The sequence below is a fragment of the Motacilla alba genome, chromosome 2, assembly GCF_015832195.1.
Source record: "Motacilla alba alba isolate MOTALB_02 chromosome 2, Motacilla_alba_V1.0_pri, whole genome shotgun sequence".
NCBI lineage: Eukaryota > Metazoa > Chordata > Aves > Passeriformes > Motacillidae > Motacilla > Motacilla alba.
Window position 1 is genome coordinate 138,106,460 of NC_052017.1, and position 27,865 is coordinate 138,134,324.

General features: G+C 38.9%; 1 protein-coding gene across 2 annotated transcripts in view; it reads right to left on the reverse strand.

Moving 5' to 3' along the window:
- Positions 1-27,865, reverse strand: part of SAMD12 (sterile alpha motif domain containing 12) — a 176,464-nt gene that overhangs the window by 127,628 nt on the left and 20,971 nt on the right. Inside the window, exon 3 of one of the 2 annotated variants that reach the window (XM_038130231.1) lies at positions 3,390-3,489. In XM_038130231.1, coding sequence (XP_037986159.1) covers positions 3,390-3,489 — 100 coding nt within the window. Of the gene's footprint in view, positions 1-3,359; positions 3,490-27,865 lie in introns of both variants that reach the window. The other variant, XM_038130230.1, reaches the window with a different exon arrangement.

The following is a 27,865-nucleotide window of genomic DNA, read 5'->3' on the forward strand; positions in this document are numbered from 1 at the left end:
GGCTGGTTCTGAGACGCTCAGTAGGTACCCAGTAAGCAAATCACAGGAGCACAGAAGAATTCAGATTGGAAGGGACCCCAGCAGATTTCTAGTCCAACCTCCAGCTTCAAACAAGGTCAGCTATGAGATCAGATTGGGTTTCTCAAGGTTTTATCTAGCTGGGGCTTGAAACCTTCCCAGAACAGAAACTGAGGAACCCATTCCAAAGCTTAAAAGTCCTCAAGGGGGAAGAAAGTTTCTCCTTATTTTCAGCCTCAGCCTCGTGTCTTTCATACATCACTGCAAAGGGTTGGGTTCCATCTTTTTGACAAATCCTTCTGTATAGTGGGAGCTGCTGCTAGTGCCCCCATCCCATGCTGGCAAGCTGCCTCTCCCCCAGACTGAACAAGCCCAGCTCCTTCAATCCACTGGTCACACAGCAAGAGCTCCAGCCCTGAGCATCTTTGCAGCCTTCACCCTGACTCGCACAGGAGATCTAAGAACTGTAGTCTAAGAAGTACAGAGTAAGGGGAATAATGACTACTCTTGCTACTCTTGATCAGGTTATTATGTTGCTGTTGATAGTGACAGCATTCTTTGCTGCAAGGCACGACACTGGCTCATTTTCTCGTCCTGACTATCCAGGTCCTCTTCACTAGAGCCACTTCCCAGCCAGTCAGCTCCAGTTTCAGCAGGGTGCAAGAGCCTTGGCCTTCCCAGTGGCACAACTTTGCAATTGTGCTTGTTGAATTTCCTAAGGGTCCTATTGATGCAATCCTGCCAGTGTCTGGTCCCAATGCCTAGATCCCTATGGATTGTCCCTACTTGAATCTACAGACTGGTACCCACAATTTGCTGTCATGTGCAAATCTGATGAGAGTACACTCTGCCCACCCCATGACATCCTCAAGATCACTGTTAATATGAAGATCTTTTTTCTTATAAGTAGGTTTCCAGATGAATATTTTTTTCTTATACATCTGCAGCTGCTCTTTATCAGAAGTAGTAAAAAGGTATAAATCTCCACAAACAAAAGGATAGTTTTGGTTGCATCTTTGTCCACAACTCAATAAACTGTAATCAGCAAAAGTCTCAAGTACAAGCCACACTTCTCAATATCTATATTAACAACTGTTAGATATGTTTGCTCAAGATTATTTTCCTGGCTTATGACCATGCCTTAGATTTTATCTTCAAAAAAAGTTTAAATATCATTTTCATGTCACTTTCTTCAAGAACTTTTCAATCATATTTCTCCATATCCAAACAGCCTGTAAAGTCACATTAATTCCTGAGAAATTTTCAACAATCACATCAGTTTTCCACAGCCATATCTGGGAATAGTTACACTACCTTGGCTTAATCTTCACATTAGTTTCTATGCTTCTTCGATGCTCTACCTTTTCTGAGCCACAAATCCTCTGTTCTTTCCCTTTATTAGATTTCAAATAATCAGAGTCATGGGGACCAACAGCACTGGAAATATCCTCCTGAGTTAATGATTCCACTCACAATATTATCACAATATACTTTTATAAAATCTGTACAGATATTGATTGTGTTTCTTCTTTGGTAGTTGCTGAATTGAAGTTCTTTCCTGCAGATTTACTTTCTAGCACTCATACCAGTATTTTCCCTATACCTCTTTTGTGTATAGTAAGAAAGATCGATCTCAATTCCTCTTTTTCATGGAGGTCTATAAAGTTCAAGGTTTCGCACATCTGCAATGCAATTCCACATAAATGAAAATGTCTTCCTTTCAACTTCATCTCACAGTGCCTTAATTCTAGAAAGAGAATATAGTAAAGCAGTACTAGAAAATATTTTAAAAGAGCTTAATTTTCTTCTGGTAGTGCTCTGGATGCAGTCAGCTCTGTACACATGGGTGGAGACACAGACTACATTCCCACAGACTGCATTCAGCAGATGGTGACTGAGAGGAAATGGGCACAATGGTTATGTACTAAACCTTAACACTTAGCAAACCAATACAAATCACCTCTTACATTTGTGTACACATACTCATGGCTACAGAGTAAACAAATATAGGCAGTTTGTCATGTTTGCAATCATTCCCATATTATCAGAAAGAAAATAGCAACAGGAATGAAGGCAAAATTGGAAACAACACAAGTACATGTGTACGTGATCAGACAGTGACTGAAACCCACATCAGTTAACAACACGTTATTGTTAAGACTGAGATTTGTATGTGAAACTCAAATTCCTGCTTAACATTAAATGGCTGAATGCCAATTTCCAGTTTTGTATACCACCACTGCAGAGAACAAATCAGTGTTCCATATTAAACTTACAATTAATTACAGATTAATTACTGTTTGGTATATGAGCAAAACTGCTATTTAACTCCCAAGTTATATTTGCTAAACTCATGCCAATTCAAAGTGATCAGCCAAAAGACAATTACAGCAAACTGAGTAGGAGTTAACAAGTCAAGCAGATCAACAGGATCAATATAAATTTCTAAAATAACTAAGAAAACAATACAATTTTGCATTCAATATATTCTTTTAAGAGAAGAGACCCAGTTTTGAAGGTTTGGAGGTCCTATGTGTATTTGTTGAGTAACCATGATAGAACAAAGAAATATTTTTTAGACTAGGCAAGGAAAGTGTGTAAAACTGAGAAGCAGCACCCTATACAGTGAAGGAAAGACTGCACAAAGAGTGGCTGGCTGTACTCAAGCCACATTTTGGACAGAAATCAGTTTTTTTGGATGGAAATAATAGTTCAGATAGATTTTAGATTGATCCTATGTAAATACTGACAATAAGAACCATAAAATACTGGAATAGAGAGATGCAAAAATCTGCTTCATTGCAAGATTTCCAAAACAAAGCTAGACAAACATCCATCAGAAATGAACTTTCTGTACTGATCCTGCTTCAGGCTAAGGGAGGGGCTCAGTTGGGATCACTCAGTTGGGAACACAAAGATTTTTTTTTTTTTTAAAGAGTGGGGAGAGGCACAAAAAAAGAATATGAATTCAAGGTCAAACACTTCAATGAAAGAGAAAATTTACATAAATTATATTTTCCTCCCAGGATGTTTCTTAATGGTTGGGTTTTGGTTTTTTTAATTTGGAATGAACAGGGTGAGGCCTTTATCCACATACAGACTGATTTCTTTCCTTATTATACTGACCCTGAACTATCTGAAATTGTCTTTTAAAGAAATAAGGATATCACTTACCATATCCTGTGAAAGCTGGAATACTCCCTCTGCTCTAAACCTTGTAACTCTCTAGTCACACATTCAACAAAAAGCCCTCAGTGCACAGTCACAATCTATCAACAGCAAAGTAAAACAATTCACCACATTTTAAGTAAGTAAAATATTGCTGATAGTGCATACTTTACCAGTTATGTCATGCTGTTTGAATGACTCACTGTAGATTTGATACTGATTAGGGCAATGTTTCTTCAGCCATTTGCAGACATCCTGCTGGGTCCATAACGCCACAGGCTTAGTCAGCTTCACGGTTCCAGACTAGGGACAAAGAATGAAGAACAGAAATGATGTTTAGTCTGCACACAAATTTCAGAAATATTAATCTGTCACCTCCATATATGATATTAAAATACTAAATGCAAAACAGGAGCTGCTCTGACAGATGCCCAGTAATAGCCAGCCCATTACACAAGACCCTGCTGTTCAAATACATCACACAGGAATCACACACCGTGGAAGGTTCTTTAACATTACTTTCCATTGCATTCATGTTCCTTGCATCACAGAACCATACTGCTTTTGAATAAATAGTTGTAAGAGTGACCAATGACTACAGCCAAAGGATAACAGATGCACACTTTCAATAGTTCAAGCTCACAGGTGAGTTGTACATTTGTGCCCCAGTTTGGATATAATCACAGAAGACCAGGAGTACCCTCTGGCCAGGCACGGTCCTCAACTACAATGACAGAAGATCTTGCAACAAAGGCCTGTAGTGCCAACAAGCCTGAAGACTGGTTTTGCCTGGGAAGAGGAGACTACACACCAACGGACATGGAACTGGTGATATTGGTTCATACTGAACATTTCAGCTGACAAAATTCCTAATTTTAATGATGCTCACAAGCAGCTATAGTTTTTCTGTTTCCTTTATACCTTTAACTTTTCTACAATCACCTTTACGTGAAATAAGTAGGACTCTCACCTTAATTAATTGATCCCTTATAAATGAGTAACAATTTTCAAAAATAACTGTTCAATACTTTCCTTAATATTCAGTTTTATAATAGAACAGTGGTTTATAAATAAATATTCATAAATGGATACATTCATAAATATTCATAGATTGATTGCCTTATTAGATGTATAAAGTCACATTTCATTTAATCAAACAATTCACCTTTGCACATACACTTTTTTTAACTGTGTAAGAATGCTGAGTTCTAAGCTACCTGAACTGCAGGAATTTAAAACCTCTTGTCAAAGTAGGCAAAAAACAACAAAAAAATATTCTAAGTGATTCAATCTTCTTTTTTTCTGCGACACGATCTGCCCAAAAGAGTGAAGAAACTTTAAACAGATTGGCATGTATTACCAACAATAAATGTTTCACTGGACACTGCTGGTGTAAGTGGGTGTGAAATCAATGTATACATTTACTTCATATTTTGTCAAGGAATGAGTCTAGGGAATAAAATCAAAGTGTCTGTTTCAATGCTATGCATGCAGAATACGGTCCTCCAGCTCCCTGGTGGTGGAGGAGTTTCAAGAGAAGTTTCTCTGCACAAATTTGATGTGAGGGGGAATGTCATCTCAACCCATCTTCTCCATTAGGACTCATGGCAGACTCCCTCAACGTCTCCAGCCAGGGTTTATCCCAGAATTTACTCAGATGCACTTTTTCAGACAGACTTTTATGAAGTTGCTTTGAAATTTTTCATTACTAGAAGCTCTAAAGACCAAAGCAATTTTAAGGTAGTGCTTTGCATGTCCTATTAAGTCCATAAAGTACATCATGCAAAGATAGTAAGTTAGGGCCAGGGATTATGGCAGACCTAAAAATCCAGCAGGCAAATGTGCCTTGAATTTCTCATGTCCAGTTGTCCCTATCTCATTCTTACTGCCTGTGTAAAAGTAGAAAAAACAGTAGGAAAATAATGGTTGAATATATAATATAATGTACATCCCCTAGCTCAGCCTTTTTCGGTTTGAAGAAAAATAAACTCATCAGAAACATGAATCCTGTTTCAAACGCCCTAATAGCCATCATCCATATTTAGAGGTATAATAATAATGCACAAAACTGCCACAAAGAATTAGTATCTGCTACTGCCACCCACCAAAATAGAGAAGCTTTACTGACAGACTTGGTCTTCACAGAAAAAGAAACTTCCAGAGGTGTTGAGGGTGCACAAAACCAGCACAGCATTTGCCCTACCACTACCCTTTCTGAGCAGCTCATCAGTCTTCTCACACACAGGATCCCACATTGGTCTAGAGAAGGCACAGCCTCTGTAAGGAGAGCAACTGCCCCGTAATTCCCAGCTCCCCATGCAACTCGAGATCAAAGGGCCCTCAAACTTCTCTGGTCTTCTTGTTACTGCAATTGAAGTCAAAGAAGAAACTGAATTTCAATGAAGAGTCCAATATTATGCGATCAGTTAGCTGATTTTTTGTTATACTCAGATATAAATGGTTGTCCTCCTCAAATTACATCAAAAAAAAAAAAAAGGCAAAAAAAAGGCATGTGACATAAGCCACCTCTCTGATTCCACAGAAATCCCTGAACTACAGGCTCAAGACTTCACTGTTTATCTTTATATGTGTTAGTTACTGCTTAAATTTTAAGATTTTTTTTCCATTGGAATTTTTTAAGGCTAGAGAAAAGTCTGTCAGCCCTTGAAAATAAATCGTTAATAGTTTTTCTGGTGCATCACAAAAATACTTACATTATTAATATTTGTATACAAATATATACAGCTAGCTATAGACTTAAAATCTATTTATTCCTAGCTGAAAGTACACAAGCAGTGCCAATGTTTGTTTAAACCAAGAGGCCATTCAGTTCAGCAGCTATTGTCCTCTTCAAAGGTTTAAGCACCATCATATTAAATATCCAAAATACAAGTTTATTAACAGTTACGGTACAAATTTAACACATCCCTCTGTGCCTACAGAACTGGAAGATGGTTTCAAACGTAGCTTTTATGCCGTGCCATATACAGATCACTGCACAGCAAGCATACATGCTGACTTCTTTAATGTTTGGAACTATGATAGAAACACTTAAACTTATAACTACAGTCCAAAGCAGTCCTTTTTACATTGACAACATTAAATGTTAGGTTTAATGTTCTAATTCCTAAGGACTTGATGAGTTAGAGGAATAAAGGGGGTTTAAAGCAATGGTTCTAAAATATGTCTTCGCTTTCATTTTTGGAACATCATACCCAAAATATTATCTAACCAGATGCTCCAAATGAAAGGCTCCTAAAAATATGCTTTCCTCCCACAAAATTCATTTTTTAGTTTCTTCCCCGCCCTGAAGGCTAGATCTCATACAAAAACCTCCCAGTAAACCCAAGAAAATTACCTGTACCCTAAACATACCTACTAAAAGACACCCCTGCCATTAACTACGCATGAACTACCTAGACAGGTGAAAAACATAGTATGTTTTACTTTATTTCTGTCCATTAGCTCAAAGAATAAGCCCAAACTGATTAAAAAAAAAAGTAAATGGATTTTAAAAAGATACCTTTGATCTGGCCTTCCTTTTAATTTTCCTGACATACATTCATCCTAAGATCACCCTTTGCTGGCAAGTCTGTAATAGCTCTAATATTGCCAAATACTGTGCCAAGTCTTGTGCCAGATATAAATCTAATGAGAATAGAAGTCTACAGTATTCTGGTATTTTCTTGTATATTTGAAGGAAAACCTCTTTCTTCAGGATTTTGTGACAAACTTTTTCTTCTATATTGCCCAAGCCCAGCTTTTGTTACATGTATCTCAAAATATTAAAATGACTGCCAAGAAGAAGAAAAAACATATTTACTACTTGACAAAATTTCATGCTCTCTTTATTCCATGATGCAGGGAAGGTAGTACTCAACATCACTACCTCAAGAATAAATAAATAAACAAATCACACTTACAACCTGTGCATTACTAGAGAGTGTATTTCAGTATTCAGAATAGCATCAGCTACCAAGCCCTGCTCTTCCTAAGCAATGATGGACAAGTTCTCTCTTCAGCCTTCCAGGTGCAATTTACCAAGCCTGCCAGCTTTGAAGGTTAATTTATTCACCAAAATTTCTTTGTCTTTATTTATCATATTTTACTCCAGAAAGAAAGGGCCTCTGTATTTTTGAGTGACGAAGGATTCAATCTCATAATTTAAACTACGCTACATACTTTGAGACAAGCTATCTGAAAGTGCTCCTCCAACTGTAACATTCTGTGTATTTACAAACCTGCTCAGATTACAAAAGTCAGGGATTGTGGAGATGAGGGTGCTCAGTCAAACAGGGCTGCAGGCTCGCTGGAATAAGGCTGTCTCATACTGTAAGTGTGCATTTACATTCAAATTTACCCAAAGTCAGACCCCACAGTTTCGTTTATGAAACAGGTGGATGAAAAAAGGCACTGCTGAAAGCATTATTGGAGCAGACTCTGCTCCAATATACATCTTAAGAGACTCGGCTCTGGGGTTTTTAGTTTAACTAGAAAAAAACAAAGCATTACCAATTTTGTTACATCTGTGTTGGTCAAAGGACTGTCACCATCACTCTGCCAGCAAATACCACACAGCTGCTCAGTGACTTGCTCCCCCAGTGGGATGGGGAGAAGAACCAGATAAAAAAAGTTAAACTCAGAGGCTGATATAAGAAGAGTTTAATAAGTGAAACAAAGTAAAATATAATAATATAGTGTTAATAGTAGCAATGATAATAATGATCATGATACTAATGATAGTGACTAAAAGGAAGGGAAGAAAGAGAAAGAAAATAACCCCCAGTAAAACAAGTGATGCCCAGTGGAGCTGCCCACCACTTGCTCAGCAATACCCAGCCCATTCCCAGAGCCTGGCTCCTTCTGGCTGTGGTGGTTTAACGCCAGCCAGCAGCCAAGCCCCAGGCAGCCGCTCACTCCCTCTCCCACCCGTGGGGTCAGGGAGAGAATCAGAAGGGTAAAAGCCAGAAAACTCATGGGTTGAGATAAAGACAATCTAATAGGGAAAACAAAAGCCACACACACAAGCAAAGAAAAAGAAGGAATTTCACTGCTTCCCACTGGCAGGCAGGCTGTTCAGCCATCTCCAGGAGAGCAGGGTCCCATCACATGCAGCAGTGACTTGGGAAGACAAACACCATCACTTCAAACATCCTCCCTTCCTTTTTTCCCCCCACTTTATATCCTGAGCATGATGTCATATGGTCTGGAATTTCCCTTAGGCCAGTTTGGGTCACCTGTGCTGGCTGTGTCTCCTCCCAACTTCCCAGTCTCCCCTTATTTCCTCACCACTGTGGCCATATGAAAAGCAGAAAGGGCCCTGGCTCTGTGCAAGCCCTGCTCAGCAATAACAAAAACATCTCTATATTATCAACTTTGTGTTCAGCCCAAATCCAAAACATAGTCCCATACTAGCCACTGTAAAGAAAATTAACTCTACCCCAGATGAAACCAGCACACTGGCCAACACCTACCCAATTTTTCATACTAAAAAGGATTTCCTATGGAATGGAATATCCCTTTGCTCAGTTCGGGTCACCTGTCCTGGCCGTGCTCCCTCCCAGCTTCTCCTACATCTTCTCATAGGCAAAGCATGAGACACTGGAAAGTCCTTGACTCAGGGCAAGCACAGTTTAGCAAGAACCAAAAGATCCATGTTACCAACATTATTCTCTTACTGAATCCAAAACACAGCAATGTACCAGTGACCAAAAAGAAAACCAAGTCTATTCCAGCTGAAAATACGACTGAACACAAGCAAGGCAAGGCTACAAGGAGAAGCACCACAATTTATTAGACCAGCAGTGTGGGCTCTTCCAGCCGTGATTCAGACACAACTGCTCAATGCTGAACCATTATGTCAGGCCAGTCAGGCAGTCTGAAGGAAAAGAGGGGTGATATGAGACAAGCAAAGGAAAGAAGCAGTAAGGTCATTGTGACCTAGCAGGGACAGAGAGAGCAGTATGGGTGGCTGTCACAAGAATAATACAGAGTCAGCTGGGGCAGGAAACATTAAAATGGGTCAGAAAACCATTGACATGTCTGTGCTCAGAGGAAGAGACAGGAAGGAAAGGAATGGGATTGTTTCATACATCAAGTTGAAAAGGAAATCTTTCTTAAACTAAAACATAATGCCTCCTGCAAGCAAACTACAAATGGTCAATGATATATTTAAAGATTATAAAAATAAAATTCTATGTTTATCTGACACAGATACATAAAGCAGGGAACTTTACTACACAGCTCCAGGAACGATCTAAGTTATGAAATCTTTCAGGCTGCTCCAGAAGCAAGACTAACAGCATCATCTTCATCATTTTATGACAAGAAGCAGCAGGAGCAGCAATGCCAAGTAAGAATTTCAAAAGCATGACTTTTTTTTTAAACATGCTTGAGTTATATTTTTAAAGTTGAGAAATTATCATATATTCCAAATTACTTCTCCAACATTAAACTGTTTATACAGAATTCAGAATCAATGGCTAACATAAATGTGGCTTAACATCCAGGGGAAAAAAATGAGCCACACTTGTGAATGTGTTATCTTAAAATATTGAAAAATCTGGAAAGGGTACATTTTGGTTTAGAAATACATTTTCTCAGATAGTCAGATAGTTTATACTTACAGATTTTTCCAGCAAAGACAGAAGAAAATTACAGTAATAAGAAACGCCATAAAAACACTGAAATCTCCATTGTATTGGGTTTCCATCTATGTTGTTGAGAATTTTAATACTAGGAAGACATGAAAACAACAAACTAAAGGAAATGTGTTTATTACAAAACAAACAAACAAACTAGGAAGATACTGTAAGACAGCTTATCTTTTATAAGATTGAATGTTAAAAAGATTGCTGATTAAAGATTGAATGTTTAAAACTTGAATTGGATCAGAAATCCAGCCACTGAACAGATGTAGCGCCAGCACTTGTTCCAAGACTGAACAAAGAGGGAGCCTTTCCCTGGCTTTCAAGCAACATCAGGACTGACCCAATCCAGCACCTTCTGTACCAGTGCCACAAACAGGTGTACTACAAACAGACTGCAAGGGAGGGAGGTGGGAGGGGAGGAGAAACAAATTATGAAATATAATGAGACTCACCTGAAAAGTAAGAAGTTGGTAAGAAGGATTTAAGTCCCTCTGAAGGCTATTGCAAGTATAATCACCAATAGGAAAGGCTAAAGGTATCCAAGTAATATCACTGAGCATTATCCTGATCAGGATAAAGACAGAACCAAAACAACAGGCAAAGATAAATAAGGTGACACATTTCCTGTGAGAGCTCTCTCTTTCCATGAAATATCCCACTCTGAAACCAAGAATCATGACTGGCAGATGCAGGTGTTGATATAAATGGCAGTGGCACAATCAGCAAACTGTGAAGAACTGAAATGTCAGAATAAAAAAGGAGAAGACAGAGCACTCCTCAGCATTGTAAAAAGCCTAACACCATTCTAATTGCTATCAAAAATCCTGAAAGCCACAACTGGGACAGACAGGCCTACAATAAAATCACAAGTAGGACCAGGAGCACCATCAATGTTAGGTTTTGACCTCCAAATCCAAATCAAAACATATAATGTTTTAAAATTCACTTCATGTTAAAAAGCCTGTATTTTTAATCTTGCCAAATTTAAGAATCTTTTTGCTCCCCACAGTGGATTCCTTCCAGTCCAAAAATTAAATATTTACCTTTGGATATTTGCTGAGAAAACAAAAAAGGAAGAGAGGAAGAGTTGCTCCATTGAAGTGAGGGTTGCTACCTCACAAGGCATGTCAGTTCTTTGACACTTCTTCATTCATGTGGTTCTGATTCCCCTTCTCTACCTCAGACAATTCAAACTTGTCCAAATCTGGCTCTGACCACCACTATCTTATACAACAGATTACAGTCTTCAAAAATAAATACAAATCCTTCTTGTTTTACGAACAGAAACTTACTCTGTATCCTGCACAGATCTGGAGAACAGACAATTTCTGCTTACACAGCAGGTGCCCAACTAACCTGCCTTGAACAGCTATGAAGAGAAAAGGTTCCTCCTTGACCTTCTCTAGCCTGATTACTAAAACTCTTCAGCCAAAGAGGAAACAGAATGAATTTTAATTAGTGGCGCTGGATTAATAGTCATTTACCACAAGTAATTAACTTAACTTTACTACTAGCACATGTTTTTAACTGCACTTGACCATCCACCTCAGCAAAAATAAAAATTTGAGACATTCATCATCCACATGGCACACACAACTTGTAGGTTAGCTCATTTTTAATCCTGTCTCAAGGACTAAGAACTACACACACTGTGAAGAAGAATCATGGCATAAGTTTTCATCACAGAATATTCTCCTCAAACATGGATTAGCTACAGGAGAGTGCCCCATCTTGATGGAGCTGTAAGTTCAAATGCATTCAGGTACATACAGGAAAGCAAACAGGAATATGTAATAACTAAGATGGTGATGAAATGCAGCTCCCCATTTCCCAACAGATTCTCCTGAACTCTGAAATACTTTCTCAACAACTGAAATTTCAATTCTGAGAAAGTTCAGTAGGTGTAAAAAATATTTTCTCCATGTGTAGATTAAAATAAAAATTAAAATAAATAACAACACCCAAAATCTACCCGTACTACAAAATTGACAATAAAAAATTAGTCTCCATTCCCACTTTTCCTTTTTCTTTTAAACAAATTCTGGCACCTCTGCCAGGCAGCTATATCTACAGTTGAACTAAACCAAGACTGCTTATCCGGAATTCCATTAAAATAAATACAAAACCAGGTATATAATTTAGTACACTGATCTTCTCAGAATTTCTCACACACTTATTAAAGATGGTCACACAGAAGAATTTATTACCTAAAGTACAAAATCCACTGGCCAAACTAGACTGGAAAAATGCTTAATTAGCACAAACTTAGAAATAGTACACTAAAATCTTATTGCCTTATAGACTTATTTACTTATAGAAAAATAAGTAGTTAAGCCCAAGAGCTAAAAATGTAGAGATGTGAAGGACAGAACTAAATCCTGAATTTACACTTGCAAATTCAGTAGAAAGAGTTAAAGGAAGGTGGTCACCCTGTATTTGTTTTGTAAATTGTAAGACTACATCTGATTAATAAGTACATGTATTAATGATACCTTAGCTACAGTTCTTCAATCACTTAACTGTAGCCTTTCAAGTACAGCTCAATTACCAATTGTTAGCAGTAAGAATCACAAAACAAGCTGCCCTGAAATGAGAAGAACTAGACAGGACCATGACAGTTTTAAATGTACTTGTTTCATATTCACATTATCCATATTAACATGGCTATGAACTGAAATGTGGCAATTAAAAACTATGATGTGTAGATTAATAGCGGAATTTTCTAAAGCTTATAAAAATAATTTTTTTTACTAGGTATTCAACTACAATACAAATAGGTCTTTAATGGGGAGGAGAAAAAAGAGGTTGTACAGAGCAGTACCCTAGTCTTTCCAGAGATTTCAGGTAGCACTGGTAGCAAACAAAATGTACAGGGTATTCTCATCAAAAGATTGTTCAAGTAAAGGGTAAGCCTGACCTCAGGAACATGTAGTTATGTTGTTTTTGGGGACATGCTTTGTAAAGAAATACACATCAATGGCATAATATTGCTTTTGCTGAGGCAGTATTACCTTTCTCTGGGGAGTTGTCATTAATGATACTGGCAATTTTTTATTATTTTTTATTTTGGGGATTTACTAATGGAATTTCCCTATCATAACAAATCTGTGCAGCACAGACCACACCTCGCTCCTTCCATTTACAATTACAGTATTCTATTGAGAAGATACTCAATACTGTGTATTTTTTAACAGCTGCTGTATATCAGAGGTAGATGGTCCATTTTTTCATCTTAAACACACAAATAGTGAAGCATTTCTATAAGAGAAGAGCTATAAAAGCTGTTACTTCAGTGTTAGCAAGTAGTGAGGTTAATTCCACCATTAGCTCAACAACAGTACATTTGTACAAGGAGAACATCCAGTATCCTGAGAGGATCTTAATCCCTAGTAAATGACAGGCTTTCTTACAAAGTCTACTCCTTCCAAGTGAATCACATTTTTGGCACCTTTGCTTCCAGCAGATGTGCCAATTAAGAGGCTCGCACTGTAAGAAGTAGGATAACCTTTCCATGCCAACTTTCAGTCTTTATGGATAGGCTCATTCATATGCAGAAGGCAGGTGCAGCAGCCAAGGCATTTTAGACCCCAGCAGCAATCAAAGTTTCCTAGATATCTTTGCCAGTTGACTCTTAACTATGTTTTCTTGAGCCAAATAAATTTTGAGGAGAACAACTTTATAGTACGTAAGTACAAGTAAGAAAAGGTCTGAGCTTGACTTGACAGGTCAATCTCTTGCTTCCCCAATAAGACATCCAGCAAAAACAGGAGAAAAAAGGCAGATGTTGATAGAGTCAGATTAGCCCAACCATCTGATTCATGCAAGAGCATTGCAATGCCTGTGTACAGAAGGTCATAATAGATTTCTCAAATAAATTATCTAGAAGGCAGATCCATCACTTGTTTTTCAAAACAAGCAGAGCACTTCTGATGTCAAAGTAATTTATTGCTAATTACTTTTGAGAAACTAATCTTCTCTCCCTAATAAGGGAATTCCTGTATTCGCTTATCATCCTTATGAAGTCCTATATTTACAAAAATAAATTAAGCACCACAATGCTCTTTTACCCCCACCCCTTCCCCACTGGGATCCACAAAGCCCAGGCTATTTTGCTATTAATACTGTTGTTTCTGTGCATGTCTTATTCCAATGCTTTGGGCTTTTAGCAAATTGCTGAAGAAGACCCATAGTCTCTCCTTTTGTGCCCCTCTTTTACTGGATGGGGAATGACTCATTTGGAGTTTGACTTCCTGCTGGTGTTAAAACCAGCCCACATGGGAAAATGGGACGTTCCCAGAACATCCAGCAGGCAGCACAGGGAGGCTAGGCAAGGCAGGAATGCCAGTGAAGATTTGCATCTTCAGTTCCAGGTATCATTAAAAAATAAAGCCCAAATATGCCCTAAATGTCCCAGCAACATCTTCCTGGAGAAGGCACCTATGAGATGTGACAACACAAAAATGTGGCACTGAGGTTTTCAAGAAAAGTATTATGCCCACCTGACCTTAATATGAGGAACTTATGACATAAGGAAATGAAAGTGAGACAAGGGCTACAGGAAGGTAAATTAAGCATAATAAGGAACAATATTCTTCTGCTGTAATGTGTTGACTGCATATGTATCTTTTGTGGAGAGAGATTGTGAAGGGATAACTCAATTAATGTCAGAGAAAGACAAACTGGCCCTGAATAAGAACTGGAAGTATTTTAATTAGATTTCTGAAAAAGCTCAGTTCCCTTCTCTTTTCTGGACCATTTGATTGCAGTTTAAGATTACATGAAAAATTCACACTAATCCTTCAGTTTCTATGTGCAGAAAGACCAGTAGGCTCAGGCAGTGAACAGCAGGCAGTTCTCGAGATTCACTCCAGGGGCAAATCCATCTCACAAGTCAAAATTTAACTCTTGGCTAAGTAGCTGATGTTCTGCAAGACAACAGCATAAAGACACACATAAACTTTAAACATCTCAAATTTTCCATTAGGTCTGCCATGCTGTTGTGCTGCCCAGATCAGGGCTTTTGTCTCAACAGCAGCCTTTGGCAAGTGATATTTTTAAACAATTAGCAGATTTAACATATTTTCCTTCAGAGCTGGCATATTTTCTGAATAATAAAATATACAGACAGGACCAATAATACTCCAACCACATTAATAAGGAAATCTTCATATTTATGCAGGTTTTTATATCCATCCAATTACTGATGCATAAATGACTCCAGGTAAAACTCTCAGTTGCACTGATTCATTTAAGACCTTTCTAAGAAGCATTAAATTTAAAAATAAACTTATTCCTATCTATCCAGAAACAGCAGGTAAAACTACAAAGTAAACATACGAAAGAAAACTTAAAAATTGCAAATGGCTTGACAAATCTGCTTTGCAATTTTATTTTACACCACGTTATTGCAGTGTTTTACAGGTCAGTTGCCAAATTGAATTACTCTGATATATATTCTCCAATCCACAATGTCTGTTCAAGGGTTTTATGCTGAAAGCTTCTGAATTTGTCCAAATTCAAAACGGTACACAAACACAAGCAAAAGTCATTGAAAAATTCAAGGATTGAGGATGCTTCAAAGGCACCTAGAGAACACGTTTTTATTTTCGTTTGTTTTGGCAGTTCCTCAAAAGACTCCATTTTCTAATCTCCCACGCATCAGAATTCAGAGAAATGAACTGTTAAAGAATGTTACCAGACCTTTTAGATGAAAACATGGCCAAACACAGGCAGCAACAGTAAATAGGTGATATAAAGAGCACCATCTACTGACAGGCAGCACTTTGACAGCCCCCAGGAGTTTCACAAGGAACCACATTCCATTGTCTTTCAGCTTTTAGGAATTCAGCTTTCTCTAAGAGGCATGTCAGTATTTTTCACATTTTCTCACCTGCCTTGTGTCACCTAATACATTTAAGCCATTCTCTTGTTCGTGGCTCACCAGAGCCCAATTGCTCCAAGATACAGTAGCTCACCTTCCCATTTCTTTCCCATTTCACCTTGTGATTGCAGTTTCCCACATGGAGATGATCACCTCTTGTACACAGCTGCTGTACCAGCACCTTACAATTATAAATTAACACGTTATCACCAGCTATTTATGAGGACATTTCCAAAACCTCCTTAGTCTACAAGGGTTTTCCACACTTAAGTCAAAAATGTTTGAACTGTCCCTGGATGAGAAGCAATCACCTCCTTTAAAGGCTTACTTCATGCAATGAAATATCCTTTTATGTTCTCATGGAGAAGATTACATGAGATTGATGTTTCTTCCTCACTTTTATCCTGCTGCTGTTTTATTTCTTTGAACACAGTACTACAACCTTTTATTATTTTACTACATAAAATTATTAGCAGATGAACATAAGAAAAGGCTGTTTCCTGACAGACAAGAAAATATTATCAATATCAACAAACTCTCTTGGCTAATATTATCAGAAATAACCTCTAGGAATGCTATCTAACATCTTGATCACTTCTAAACACAGACATAAAACACACTAAAGATGCACTGAAGTACTCTGGCACATCATTTGAAAGTACTTGCTAGCACTGTCGCAATTACTTACCATGTTAGATTTGCATTGCAACAGTCTAAGAGCTAAATCCTTTATACATATGCTTCAAGAGCATAAAAATAGGAAATCAGAGTAACTTTTCTACCAAAATTCACTGGTCTAAAAGACTTTCACTAATAATCATAAAAACCTTGTGTGATAATTAATCTGAAAAGTGAAAGTAGAGAAAAAATATTCACATATGGTTTTTGCTTTGTGTTGCTTCACTGATTAAGCCATCAGTAGCACACCTTAAGCTCATCACTTCCATTCTTATACTTCATGCTGATTCCAAAGGTCAATGAAACTCAATTTACTGTTCTTACACAATAATCCTTGTCAATCTATTTAGACCAGGATTAAAAGGAAAACAACTGATAGGAGCTTTGCTAAGAGAGAGGCTGCAGTCAATCTGTTTATATAAGTGGCAGATTAATAATTAACAAAACTATGAGAGGAACTTTCTAATAGGTAGGAAAGTTTCAAGTTCTGCCTTGTTTCATAGTCCTACTAACTTTTGCCAGCACAGCAGCCTTATTGTTCTGTATTTGTATGCAGCAGCAACAATTTCCTGTTTTTACCTCCTCCTCAATTCTAAGATTTATGAATACCGTGGAATATTCAGACTCATCCTAGAAATTTTTCTTCCTTTGTACTACATTTCATTCTCTGCAGTCAAATTCCCTCTTGCTGCCCACAACCTGCTACCTTGTCTGATCTCCATCACGCACCCACTATCCCTGCAGGCAGCCTATGCTTCCCTTGGCTCTTTTGATACTTTGAGTTCAATCATATATTGAAGTGCATGAGATGGATAATTCCACTGTATCCCACTATATTGTTCACATAATTGTAACACTGGATGCAGAGGGCTGCTACATTTCTCTGAATAAAAAAATACTTGCAAAGTTTCGTTGTATCATTCAATTCTCATCTCTTCTGCATTAGAACCAACTGAAGCACTTGGTAAAGATGATGAAATAGTGCAAAATCAAAATATATTTGGTTATTAACATTACTTAAGACTGATATCCCCTGTTCGTCCTCCAAATCTGATTTAGTCATCCACTAGCTCTATTTGGATTGCACTTCCACAGAGTTTCCTCCCAGCAGCAAAAGCAGCAAAGCAGTACTCTCCTTAACTACTGCCAGCATGGCAAAGTTATTAAAATAAGCCAAATTAACAAGGAAGTGTGCCAAAGGGGACAGCTCTCACTGGTTGCTCTTGATCCACCAGTACAGAGTACCCTATTGTTGATAAAAGCCAAGATGAGATAATTCAGGTGGATGAAAAACTAATTAACTCACTGAAGTCAGAACTGAGCTGCCAACTCAGTAAAATGAGAGCAAGTAGGGGCTGGGCACTGAAATGTGCTACATCATTAAATGGAGTGCTCCATCATCAGCTTAGCTCAGCTAGGACACACTTCCTCTTCCTCTGCACTTTTTCTCCAGTCTTGTAGAAGCCTTTGTTAGATCCTGAAGGGGAGCAGGTTTGTGGCAACACATGACAACACAACAATCCACAAACCCAGAACAAAAACCTAACCATGGCAGAGGGCTCTGGGAGTAAGAAGGTGATGAACATGCAGAAAAGAGTTAAATAAGAATTTCATCAACCATGACCCAGTTTTGTCATCACTGTGCCTTGCATAGAAAAGCTAGCTTAATTTTCAAATTCAATTTCATCTGTTCAGTTTATTTTGTGGTTTTAGAAATCACTTACATTTTGCATAAAATATTGTAGAGCAATAATAGCATGCACTCTGGTGTGGGTTTTTTTCCCACAAAAGTCAGCCCTGCTCTTATAACCTGACTACACTGTACAGTCTTCTTTTTGAATCAAAAGCTAAGACAGCTTCCTTTCCAATTATACTTCTTGGCTTATATCAGCATTCTTGTGTCCTTTGGAATCTGGAAATATGAGCACGGAATAAAAGGTCAAGAGGAAAAAACCCAAACCAAAACAAAAAACACAACCAAAACCAAAGAGGTAGGTACTATCCTATACCGTTTTCTTCACAGCAAAAAGCAGAAGGTGCAGTATGTACAATGGACACACACAACTAACTGAATTTCACCTGAATTTGACAGTTCAATCAACATGCTGAACACTTACCTGATCAAAGCATTTTATTTGGCACTGTTCTTAGTTATTTTTTTCTCCCATCAGAAAATACTCTTTAAAAAATAAGACCTTCCAATACTAAATTATTTCAAGAGAGAGAAAGGGAACATGAAACAGCAGCTAGGAAAAACAGAGCTGATAATTATTCAGGCAAAAAACTTTTCCAAAATAATCTGCTGCCAGTCACTATGGACCATTAACTACAGTTTGCAAGCCACAAAGTAGCCTTCCCCACAGAAAAAGAAATCCATGGTGACAGTTAAATAAGCATGAACCTTAACGAGCACTTCAGATTCTTCTTCTACAGTCAACAATAAAGGCTTCAGGAAAGTTTAGTACACTTGCAGGTTAGCTCATTTTTTATCCTGTCTCAGTTTTCCTCATCAACTTCACGTATTACCACCTAATGCTGAAATGTTGACAATTCTGACAAGCTATTTGCTCTTCAGCACAAACCTAAAAAAAATGCAAAATTTCCAACTTACTAAAAGAGAAGTACATTTGAGACAGTCATATCTGAAGGAGAACATACTATTGTGATAGCCTTTACCTCCAGAAAATTTTTTTTCTATTCACTCAATAACAATATTGATTACTTAAAAATACATCTTCAAACCTATCACAAGCTTTATTTAGATAGAAAACTGTATTTTCAGCATAGGTGTGCTGAAGTTCAGTCACATCTGCCCTTTAATAATGAAAAGACATTCACAACATCTTTCACTATCTAAAGCATGCTGCTAAGATTGAAAGCAATCAGCCTTGAATGAAAGATGGATTAATAGCAGCTCTAAAACCATTAGGCACAGACTCCATTGTCATGCTTCTGTTTAAAGCAAGGAAAAAAAAGGCAAAAAAGTAGAGGGTGTCTAGGTCAGCAAAGTTGATGGATGCACTTACAGACATTAGAGGAAAAAGGAAAATTGGCAGAACATAATACCCACTTACAAAATTTTCTTTGTTAAAGACAGAAAAAAGGCCTCAAGATATGCAGCAACTCTACCTTATTCAGTGCTGAAGGTTTTCTATTTTTAGATATGCATATTAAAGACACATTTAACCCCAGAAGTGTAGCTTGATGCTTCATCAAAATATTAATTCCTAGACATCGGTAAAATTAGAAATATTCATTCTAGCAAGTGAATCTTCTGGCAACAGCCCCTACCAGTAATAACTATGATCTCTGGGTAAGGATCTAGGAGGTAAGGGAGATGGAAGAATTGATGCTCCAGATCATTTAGTGACTGCTAGCAGTTGTGTGAGCAGGAAATAAAATGATTACATTAGCAAAAATGGCCAATATAACCTCTTCCTGTAACCCAAAGAGTTGCCCCTCTACCCAGCAGCCAGAGCTGCACACTCTCACTGCTTCTACTGTTGCAGCTCTTGAGGTTGCAAGAAGGGTCACATCTGTGAGCTGCTGAGGGATGTGAGATGGGCACAGCTGCCTCTTGGAACCCATGTTGAGCTTCTCCCACTGCACACTCACAGTCAGACTGCTGGGAAGCCCCAAGCACATTCTGCTGGTTATTCATTCTGAATCAGGCATAGGTGGTAGAGTTTAGTAGCACTGCACCACAGGGATGAGGATCAGCATCTCCCATTTCAGGCAATAGTTTGCAAAGCAAAATTGAGTATTACATTAGTCTTAACTATTGTAGCTAACCCTGACTCAAGTGAACTCTTTGCTCTCCACAGGGATATAGATGAGAAAAGACACTCATCAGCTAGGGAGGGAAAAGACACTACTCATCGAGGCTTTAGGGATGACAAAATCAGCTTGGCAGGTAAAGTGCAGACTGAACTGGCAGGCAGGAGATGGCTATGTGTCAATCTGTATGTATCTATCTGTCTGACAGGGGTGGCAGACTGAAGATGGCAGCTGGAATATTCAGAGAATAGGAAAGCATCACAATTTTGCACAAACAGAAGAGACAGTTCAAAAGCTAAAGTAAAAAACCTAAAACGTAATCTCTTTTCTCTTCTTACACTGTTGCTTTGTTAATAGAATTGGATACACATGCCCTAATCTCCAAAAGGAAATTTACTTGTGGTGTTTCATGCCACTATTACCAATAGTATGTCTTTTCCCAGTGCTCAGGAATACACTCAGTATTGTGTATTGGTGGCTTGGTGAGCAGCTGCAGTGAGAGCTGCAGATTGAGCTCTGGGTGGCAGGAGCTTGAGGCAAGAGGCTGAGAACTGGCACCCACCCTTTGCATAGCAAAGGGCCCAGGGACCTGTGGCACCAGCCAGGTGACTCAGGGACACAGCAGGAGCCAGTGACTCAGCAGGAAGAGCCCAGACTTTCCTCTGCTTAGACCACAAGGATACAAAAGCCCAGGGTTTCCTTCCTTTGGGCTCCTTCCTAAGAGGCAGCAGCTCAAGTTGTTATTTTATTACTGCACAATGATGAAATTATTTTAAGTATCCGCATGTCTTAGATTCTGCTATGGAAAGGACAGGGTAGAGACAGTAAGGAAACCTGGTCTGACCATTTCAGTGTGGGGGGTGTGGCTGTGAAGGGGCCTCGGTCCCAGCTCAGGTTGTGCTTGTGTGATGCCCAGAGAGGCTCCTGGATGGTCAGACAGGAAAATTTCCTCACCAAAAGTGCCAAAGGTCTCAGCTGCACATTAGGACCTCCCAAATTCAAAGCAATGTGCTATTGTACTGCTTCCTCACTCCGGCTGCCCTCTTAGTGCGCACTTGCAAAGCTTCCTTCAGTTCAAGAGTCTCTCATGCTTGGACATCATTCTCATTTTGGAACTGACCCTGCGAATTCCAAGAGCGGCTAATGACAATATAAAAGCACACCATCAACATTACTAGAAGCACAGAAGTACTAGAAGTAGGACACAGGCACTTAAAGCCATCCCCAGGCTGAATCACTATATCAAAGTTTTACTTAATGGCATTACAGCCAAGGAAACCCCAAGCTACTTACAAATGAGTTGGTCAAAAAAGCTAAAAAGGAAAAGGGATGAATTGTCTCTCATTAAACACAACATTTGTGTTTTAAACACAACATTTATTTTCTGCTTGCCCCACGGATGATACATAGCATCATAGAAAATGCACGCTTTAACATTTGAGAGTTGTTTCCCTGCTCCCTTCAGTGGTTCATCAACAACACAATAATCTGCAGCTGACTGTAGAATTTAGATAAAACTAAAACACTTCTGACTGAAGTCCACATTCAGAAACACCTAAAAAGAATTGGTATTTGAAAAGTATGACATGAGAGAATATTGAAAATCCTCCCTGACATCAGAGGTCATTATTGTTGGCATTTGTGCCGTGCCTAGAGGCCCCTCAGAGCAAAACACCAGTTTACTTAAGTCTCCATCCACCAAATACTTCCAGTAAAAACCAGAGGCATGACAAAGCACCAGTGCAAGCCTCTACCACTACCCACCATGGAAAACAGCTTGAGAATCTGTCCCATGGAGAAGAATGGGAACAGCAGCAAATGTACTGCTGCATTTGTTACTCTCAGACAGCCTGACCTGAACAATCAATCAAACATACATAAACATGCAAGAGACAAATATATTTATTCCATATCTCAGATTTCTACTGAAACAACAGTTTTAACTGGTCCTAGTTATCAACATTCTTCTATATTTGGGTAAACTGAGCCAGACAGCAAGAGCTTCACTTCTAGACAGGAGCAACTGCCTTCTAAAAGTCCAAGACCAATTAAAGAGGGTAAAAATGAAACACACACACTCCAACAATTTGCTTTTTATCCAAAAGGTAAGACTCTTTTTTTTCAGATTACATGTTATTTGCTTGCCAGAATATAATTTTGAACATAACCATATATATGTGAGTAGTCTATCCTAGTTGTTCCAAGTATGATTTCTGAGGTAAACGCAGCTTCTGAAATGGTCTCCTAACGCAAGGTTTCACCTCCATCAGACATGGATAACCACTGCAATATCAAATGCAGAGGCTGGTTAGCCAGTAAGGTCGAGGAAAGAACCAAGTTTGAGATCCAAACACCTAAACTCAAGTGTCAAAACAATCCCCAAAAGGTAGACAGCTTCAGGTGAGCGGTGCTCACTTCAGACCGAGCCTGATCCCTCTCTTGCTCCTCTGAGCATGCTGACGAGATTCCACCAAATACAAGAGGAGTTTACATACCTAGCTTACACAGACATGGAATTTAAGTCGCCCTCATCAGCAAACTGAACTCTACCCACGGAAACTCAGGGAAAGACAGACCTCACTCTGCCCCAGGCCACCCTCTTGCAGGCTCTTCTAACGAAATTCCTCTCCTTCTTAGTGGTGATAACTTAAGAAACTCCTTCCACCCATTATCAAGACTACTACAGTCCCACACTCCTTTTGTGACTACGACACTTCTCACTTCCAGTTCTCCACAACTATGTTATTTTTCAAAAAGGAAAGGACAAAAATCCCCACTTGTAGAGAAACTTGGAGGCGATTCTGCCCCTCTGCTCTGCCCTGGTGAGGCCCCACCTGCAGTGCTGCATCCAGCTCCGGGGTCCCCAGCACAGGACATGGACCAGTAGAAGTGAATCCAGAGGGAGGTCACCAAGATGATTAGCAGGATGGAGCACCTCTCCTGTGAGGAAAGGCTGGGAGAATTGGGATTATTCAGCCTGAAGAAGAGAAGGCTCTGGGTGACCTAATTGCAGCCTTTCAGTACCCGAAAGGAGCCTCCAAGGAAGATGGAGGAGACTTTTTTTACAAGGACATGTAGTGACAGAAGAAGAAAGAATGGCTTCAAACTGAAAGACAGTAGATTTAGATTAGATATTAGAAAAAATTCCTTACTGTAAGGGTGGTGACACTGGCACAGGTTGCCCAGAGAGGCTGTGGATGCCCCATCCCTGGAAGTGTTCAAGGCCAGGCTGGATGGAGCTGTGAGCAGTCTGGTCCAGTGAAAGGTGTCCCTTCCCATGCCAGGGTGGCTAGAACAAGGCTGCTTTATGGCTGCTTCCAAAACAAATGGTTCTATGATTCTCTAGTGACCACAGCAACTGCCAGCTAACACATGAGGTAGATTAATTAAATATCTTATTTTATTATATTTATGAGTTATAACTCAGGTGAAATACAACATTTGCAGACCTGTGGTGTCAGCAGTGGAGCATTTTCCATTTTAAAGGCTAAATTGGTTCCATAGTACATTTTGCACTCCCTTTAATCATAATGCTATTATTTTCTTGACCAGGGAATTCTATATTTTTCCATCTCCAACAAGGCAGCTGAGTCATTAAAATATGGCTTTATTTTTGAAGCCCTTAAAGTAGATTCAAAATGGAAGCAGAGGGTTTGGATGGCTTTGTAAAACAGTTTCACAATGAGGCAAGCAGCAGAACTGGGACTTTAAGTACAATATGCATCCACATGCTGCATGGAATTGCTTTTTCCTCTAAAAGCCACTTCATCTTTTTATCTACATTTCTTTTTCCCCAAACTGAAGTGTTTTAAATAAGGTGTCTGTATCTACACGTGTCTGTAGTATTAAACATCCCACTTATTTCTAGAGTACTACCACAGCTTTTTACTGCCTATGTTTGCTAATATGTACTGCAATTGCTGCTCCTTTTCACACTGGTGTAATGGGAAAGAACACAAATTTCACATTGATAGTTTTCACAGGACAACAGGAGCCAGATCAGACTACACTTCCCTCCTTATGCTCTCTCAGCTGCCTCTTTGTAACCATCTGCTCAAAGCAGCCCTATACAAGGACTGTCTCTCTGCAGCAGAAGCCACCTCACTGCTGTGTGTTTGTGCAGCCCCGAGCACACCTCAGGGTCACAGACTGCACCGCTTCCCAGGGGCCAACACCTTGATGTCCTCCACACGCAAGCACCTGCATGCATGCAACTACCCAAAATGTTTTCATCCTTGATTTTTTTCTGAAAGTAGCAGTCCAACTGTTAAAAAATCCAGCTGTAAAATCCTAACAAATTCCTCTTTCTAATATCACCTGATAGACTGAAGTCATAACGAGAGCGTGCTTGCACAGGTGAACTTCACCAAGGCTTTTTCTTTGGAAGGTCAATCAACACTGTCTTTGTAAATAAACTTCACCTGTTCTACTTATACCACCTAAGAACTAAGAATTAGTCTGAGTTTATTATTTTGACTTCCTGTGGGGAGAAAACCAATAGGAAACTAGTCCCACTTTGAGATGAGGGGCAAAGGAGGACACAAATGGTCCTTTCCACCTGCCCTTCCCTTCCCTCACTGTTCTAGACAGAGCACAACACACTAACTTCTCAAGATCTCCCACTTCCAAATGGATGCTGTCAGCAGAGGAGATGACATTTTTCAGTCATTGTGAACCGAATGAACAGGAGAAACCAAATCTTTTATGCTGAATGGAGAAACCTTGCTGTAAAAACGTGGGCCTTCATATTAAACTATTTCTAGCAAGAATGGACGATACAGCAATGGCAAAAATCATGCTACAAGAATATACTCGGATTTTGAATCAGACATTTGTCCTCCTGTGGTAAGCTGGCTTACAGGACCCCAGCAGAGACAGATGTTTCTTGTTTTTCTTGGCTGTGAGAGTGTGGATTCTGAAGTAAGCAGCTGTATTTTGCAGTACAGGTAGGGCTACTTCAGCACTTCATTCTCTCCCATGAAATCCCAGAATGATAAACGAAATATCACTCTCAGTGGCTTGAAATGCACAAAGTCACCCAGCACTGCTGGTTCACAGCTCAGGATGAGAGGTTTTTTCACTGCATGGTTCTGAAACTTCAGGCTTCAGCTAGAGGTCACAATTGTGAATGACAGGCTGAGAGAGGAAGGGATGCATACACATCAAACATTTCAGCCCCCAATTTGCATGGATACTTGTAACTTTGCAACACATGAAAAGTGCATTAAATATTAAGATAGAAGCAGGCACACTAATTATTGTGTATTACTAATAATCACAGAATGAGATACTAGAAAGGCACATCATCCTGAAGTGTAATTATTTCAGCTATGTGATAGTAACATTTACCAAATAGTTTTAAACCCACTTCAGATATATTCTACACTGGGATTCTGTGCCCATTTTTGTTAGTCATAAAGAAGACCCAATGCAGTAAGTGGTGTTTTGTCACTATCACAGTCAGAGTTGGGAGAGGGAAAAAATTCACACCTAATCTAGTGACGTTCATTGTGGTGGTCTGATGTGGACAGTGGAAATCTGTTAACAACTTCTCCACAAAAGTAAGCTAAGAAAAGCAAACTATCTATCAGTTAAGTAACATTTCCCCATCCAGGGTCAGTACCTCACTCAGAAACACACAGAGATCTGCAATTCAAACACCCTGACACACAATTTCAAAGCAAAATCTGGAGGAACTGAACAGCCCAGCTGGGGTTTTGCTGAACCTTCACTTCAACAGAAGAACATTTCTTAACTTTAATCAGTCCAATCTGGGTTCTTTTTCCCATATCCTGTGGCCACTAGAAGTCTCACAAGAGGAACTCAATTCAAAATAGTAAAACCTCATAGCCCCAGTTCAGTGGGCATTGGTGTTTCTCAACAGCAAAAGAAGGTTTAAAAAAAGTGAGGTGTGGGGGAAATATAGAATGGTTTGGGTTGGAAGGGACCATAATGATCATCTAGTTCCAGCCCCCTGCCATGGGATTAGATTGCTTAGAGCCTCACCCAGACTGGCCTAACACTGTCTTTCTCATCCGAGCCATTTGATAAGCTTGACCACCGTGAAGCAGAAGCCACTGATTAAAAAATGAGAGACTTCTAGAAAATTACTTCTCCTAGTCTCTTGTTAGAGAACAGTACGAAGACTTTTTCTTTATTTAAATAAATGACAAAATTTTAATATTTCTAGGAATAGAATAGTTTCTGTAACACCTTTATTACTTTAAATCCCTACTCTTCTGTGCTCGACACCCCCCACCCCTCCCAAACACTTGATGAGCAGAGCACATCCCGGCCAGGGAAACCAGAGGAGCTGTTTCCATCCCAGTCAGTTCTGAACTGAGCCCAGTAACCTGAGATGAATTCTTATCCTCTCAGTACTGAGTTCAGTCAGCCCTTCAGTGTTGTGCAATATAATTTCAAAAAAAAGGGTTTTTTTAAGAAAGCAAAAGCAACCAAAAGAACTAATGAGCTACACTGCAACAAAACATAGTCTACGGATGTCTATATAGCACTTATCAACAGAAGATAAGATAAAAGCTTCTCACTTCTTTTACCAGTTTCTTTTCATAGTTTTCGTGAACATTTTAAAGGGCTGGTAATTTCTCTCAAGTCAAATAAAAAAAAACCTGCAATTGCTAACACAACATAAAAAGCCTAACAGCAGTAGTTGTCACTAAAAAGCCTTTATTATTTGCTATTGCAGCTACCACATAATGAGACAAAATGTGTCACCAGGTATGCACACCTTACTTAGGAAAGAAAACTCCCTGAATAAATAACCTTCTAATGAGCAACAGCCCAGATTTGGGTTTCACACTCACCATCAACAAGGCTTTGTGAGTGCATCGTGGGGGAGGACTTGATAAAAGTCAATACTGCTATAAGAGATCATCTTCTGGATCTCCTTAGAAAAGCTGCCTCCTGTTAAAGCCTATACTCAGAGAAGGACAGGATTCCAAAAGTGTAGCAACACCTTTGTTAACTTGTTTTTAACAGAACTCTACTCTATGACTATGGTATTAAGACCAAACAGATGAGACGTAAGAGCCAGAAGTAACACTTCAATGAAAAAGATAAGAACTCCAGAAAACACACATAACAATGGTTAAATATAGGTGGTAAAGAAAAAATTTATGTTTTTAAAATGTTTATTAAAAACCATCCTTGCTTTCTCCAGTGACTTTTATTGCTCTGTGAAAGTGACCACTCAACTGCCTGAATTGTTTTTATATTCCAGGAATGCTGAAAAATAAGTTACTGATCAAGAAAATGTGTATATTGATATACATAAATAAAAAAATGAAGCATTTTTACACTTCATATCTTTTCCTTAATTTGTATTCTATCCTGCACATTATCAGAGTCTGACTAGATTATGGGCATTAGTTTAGCTATGAATAATCTTGCTAGTTTTGGACTTGCTCATATTTGTAAGAAGGTGGTTCCTTAGGGAACCAGCTGAGGGAGACTAAGATCATTGTTCCATTTTCCATTATAATTTTACCTCAGTCAGCCTATAAATACTAAACTCCATATTCATCAGGAACTTATAAATGAGCGATCCTTCACTGGAGCTACGCTTTCTGTTGCCTGCATCCCAAATATAGAAACAAACACTTGTACTCCCATATTTACATTACAGTGGCTGCATAAAAAGGAACTTTAACCCATGAGTTGCTACTGTTCTTTA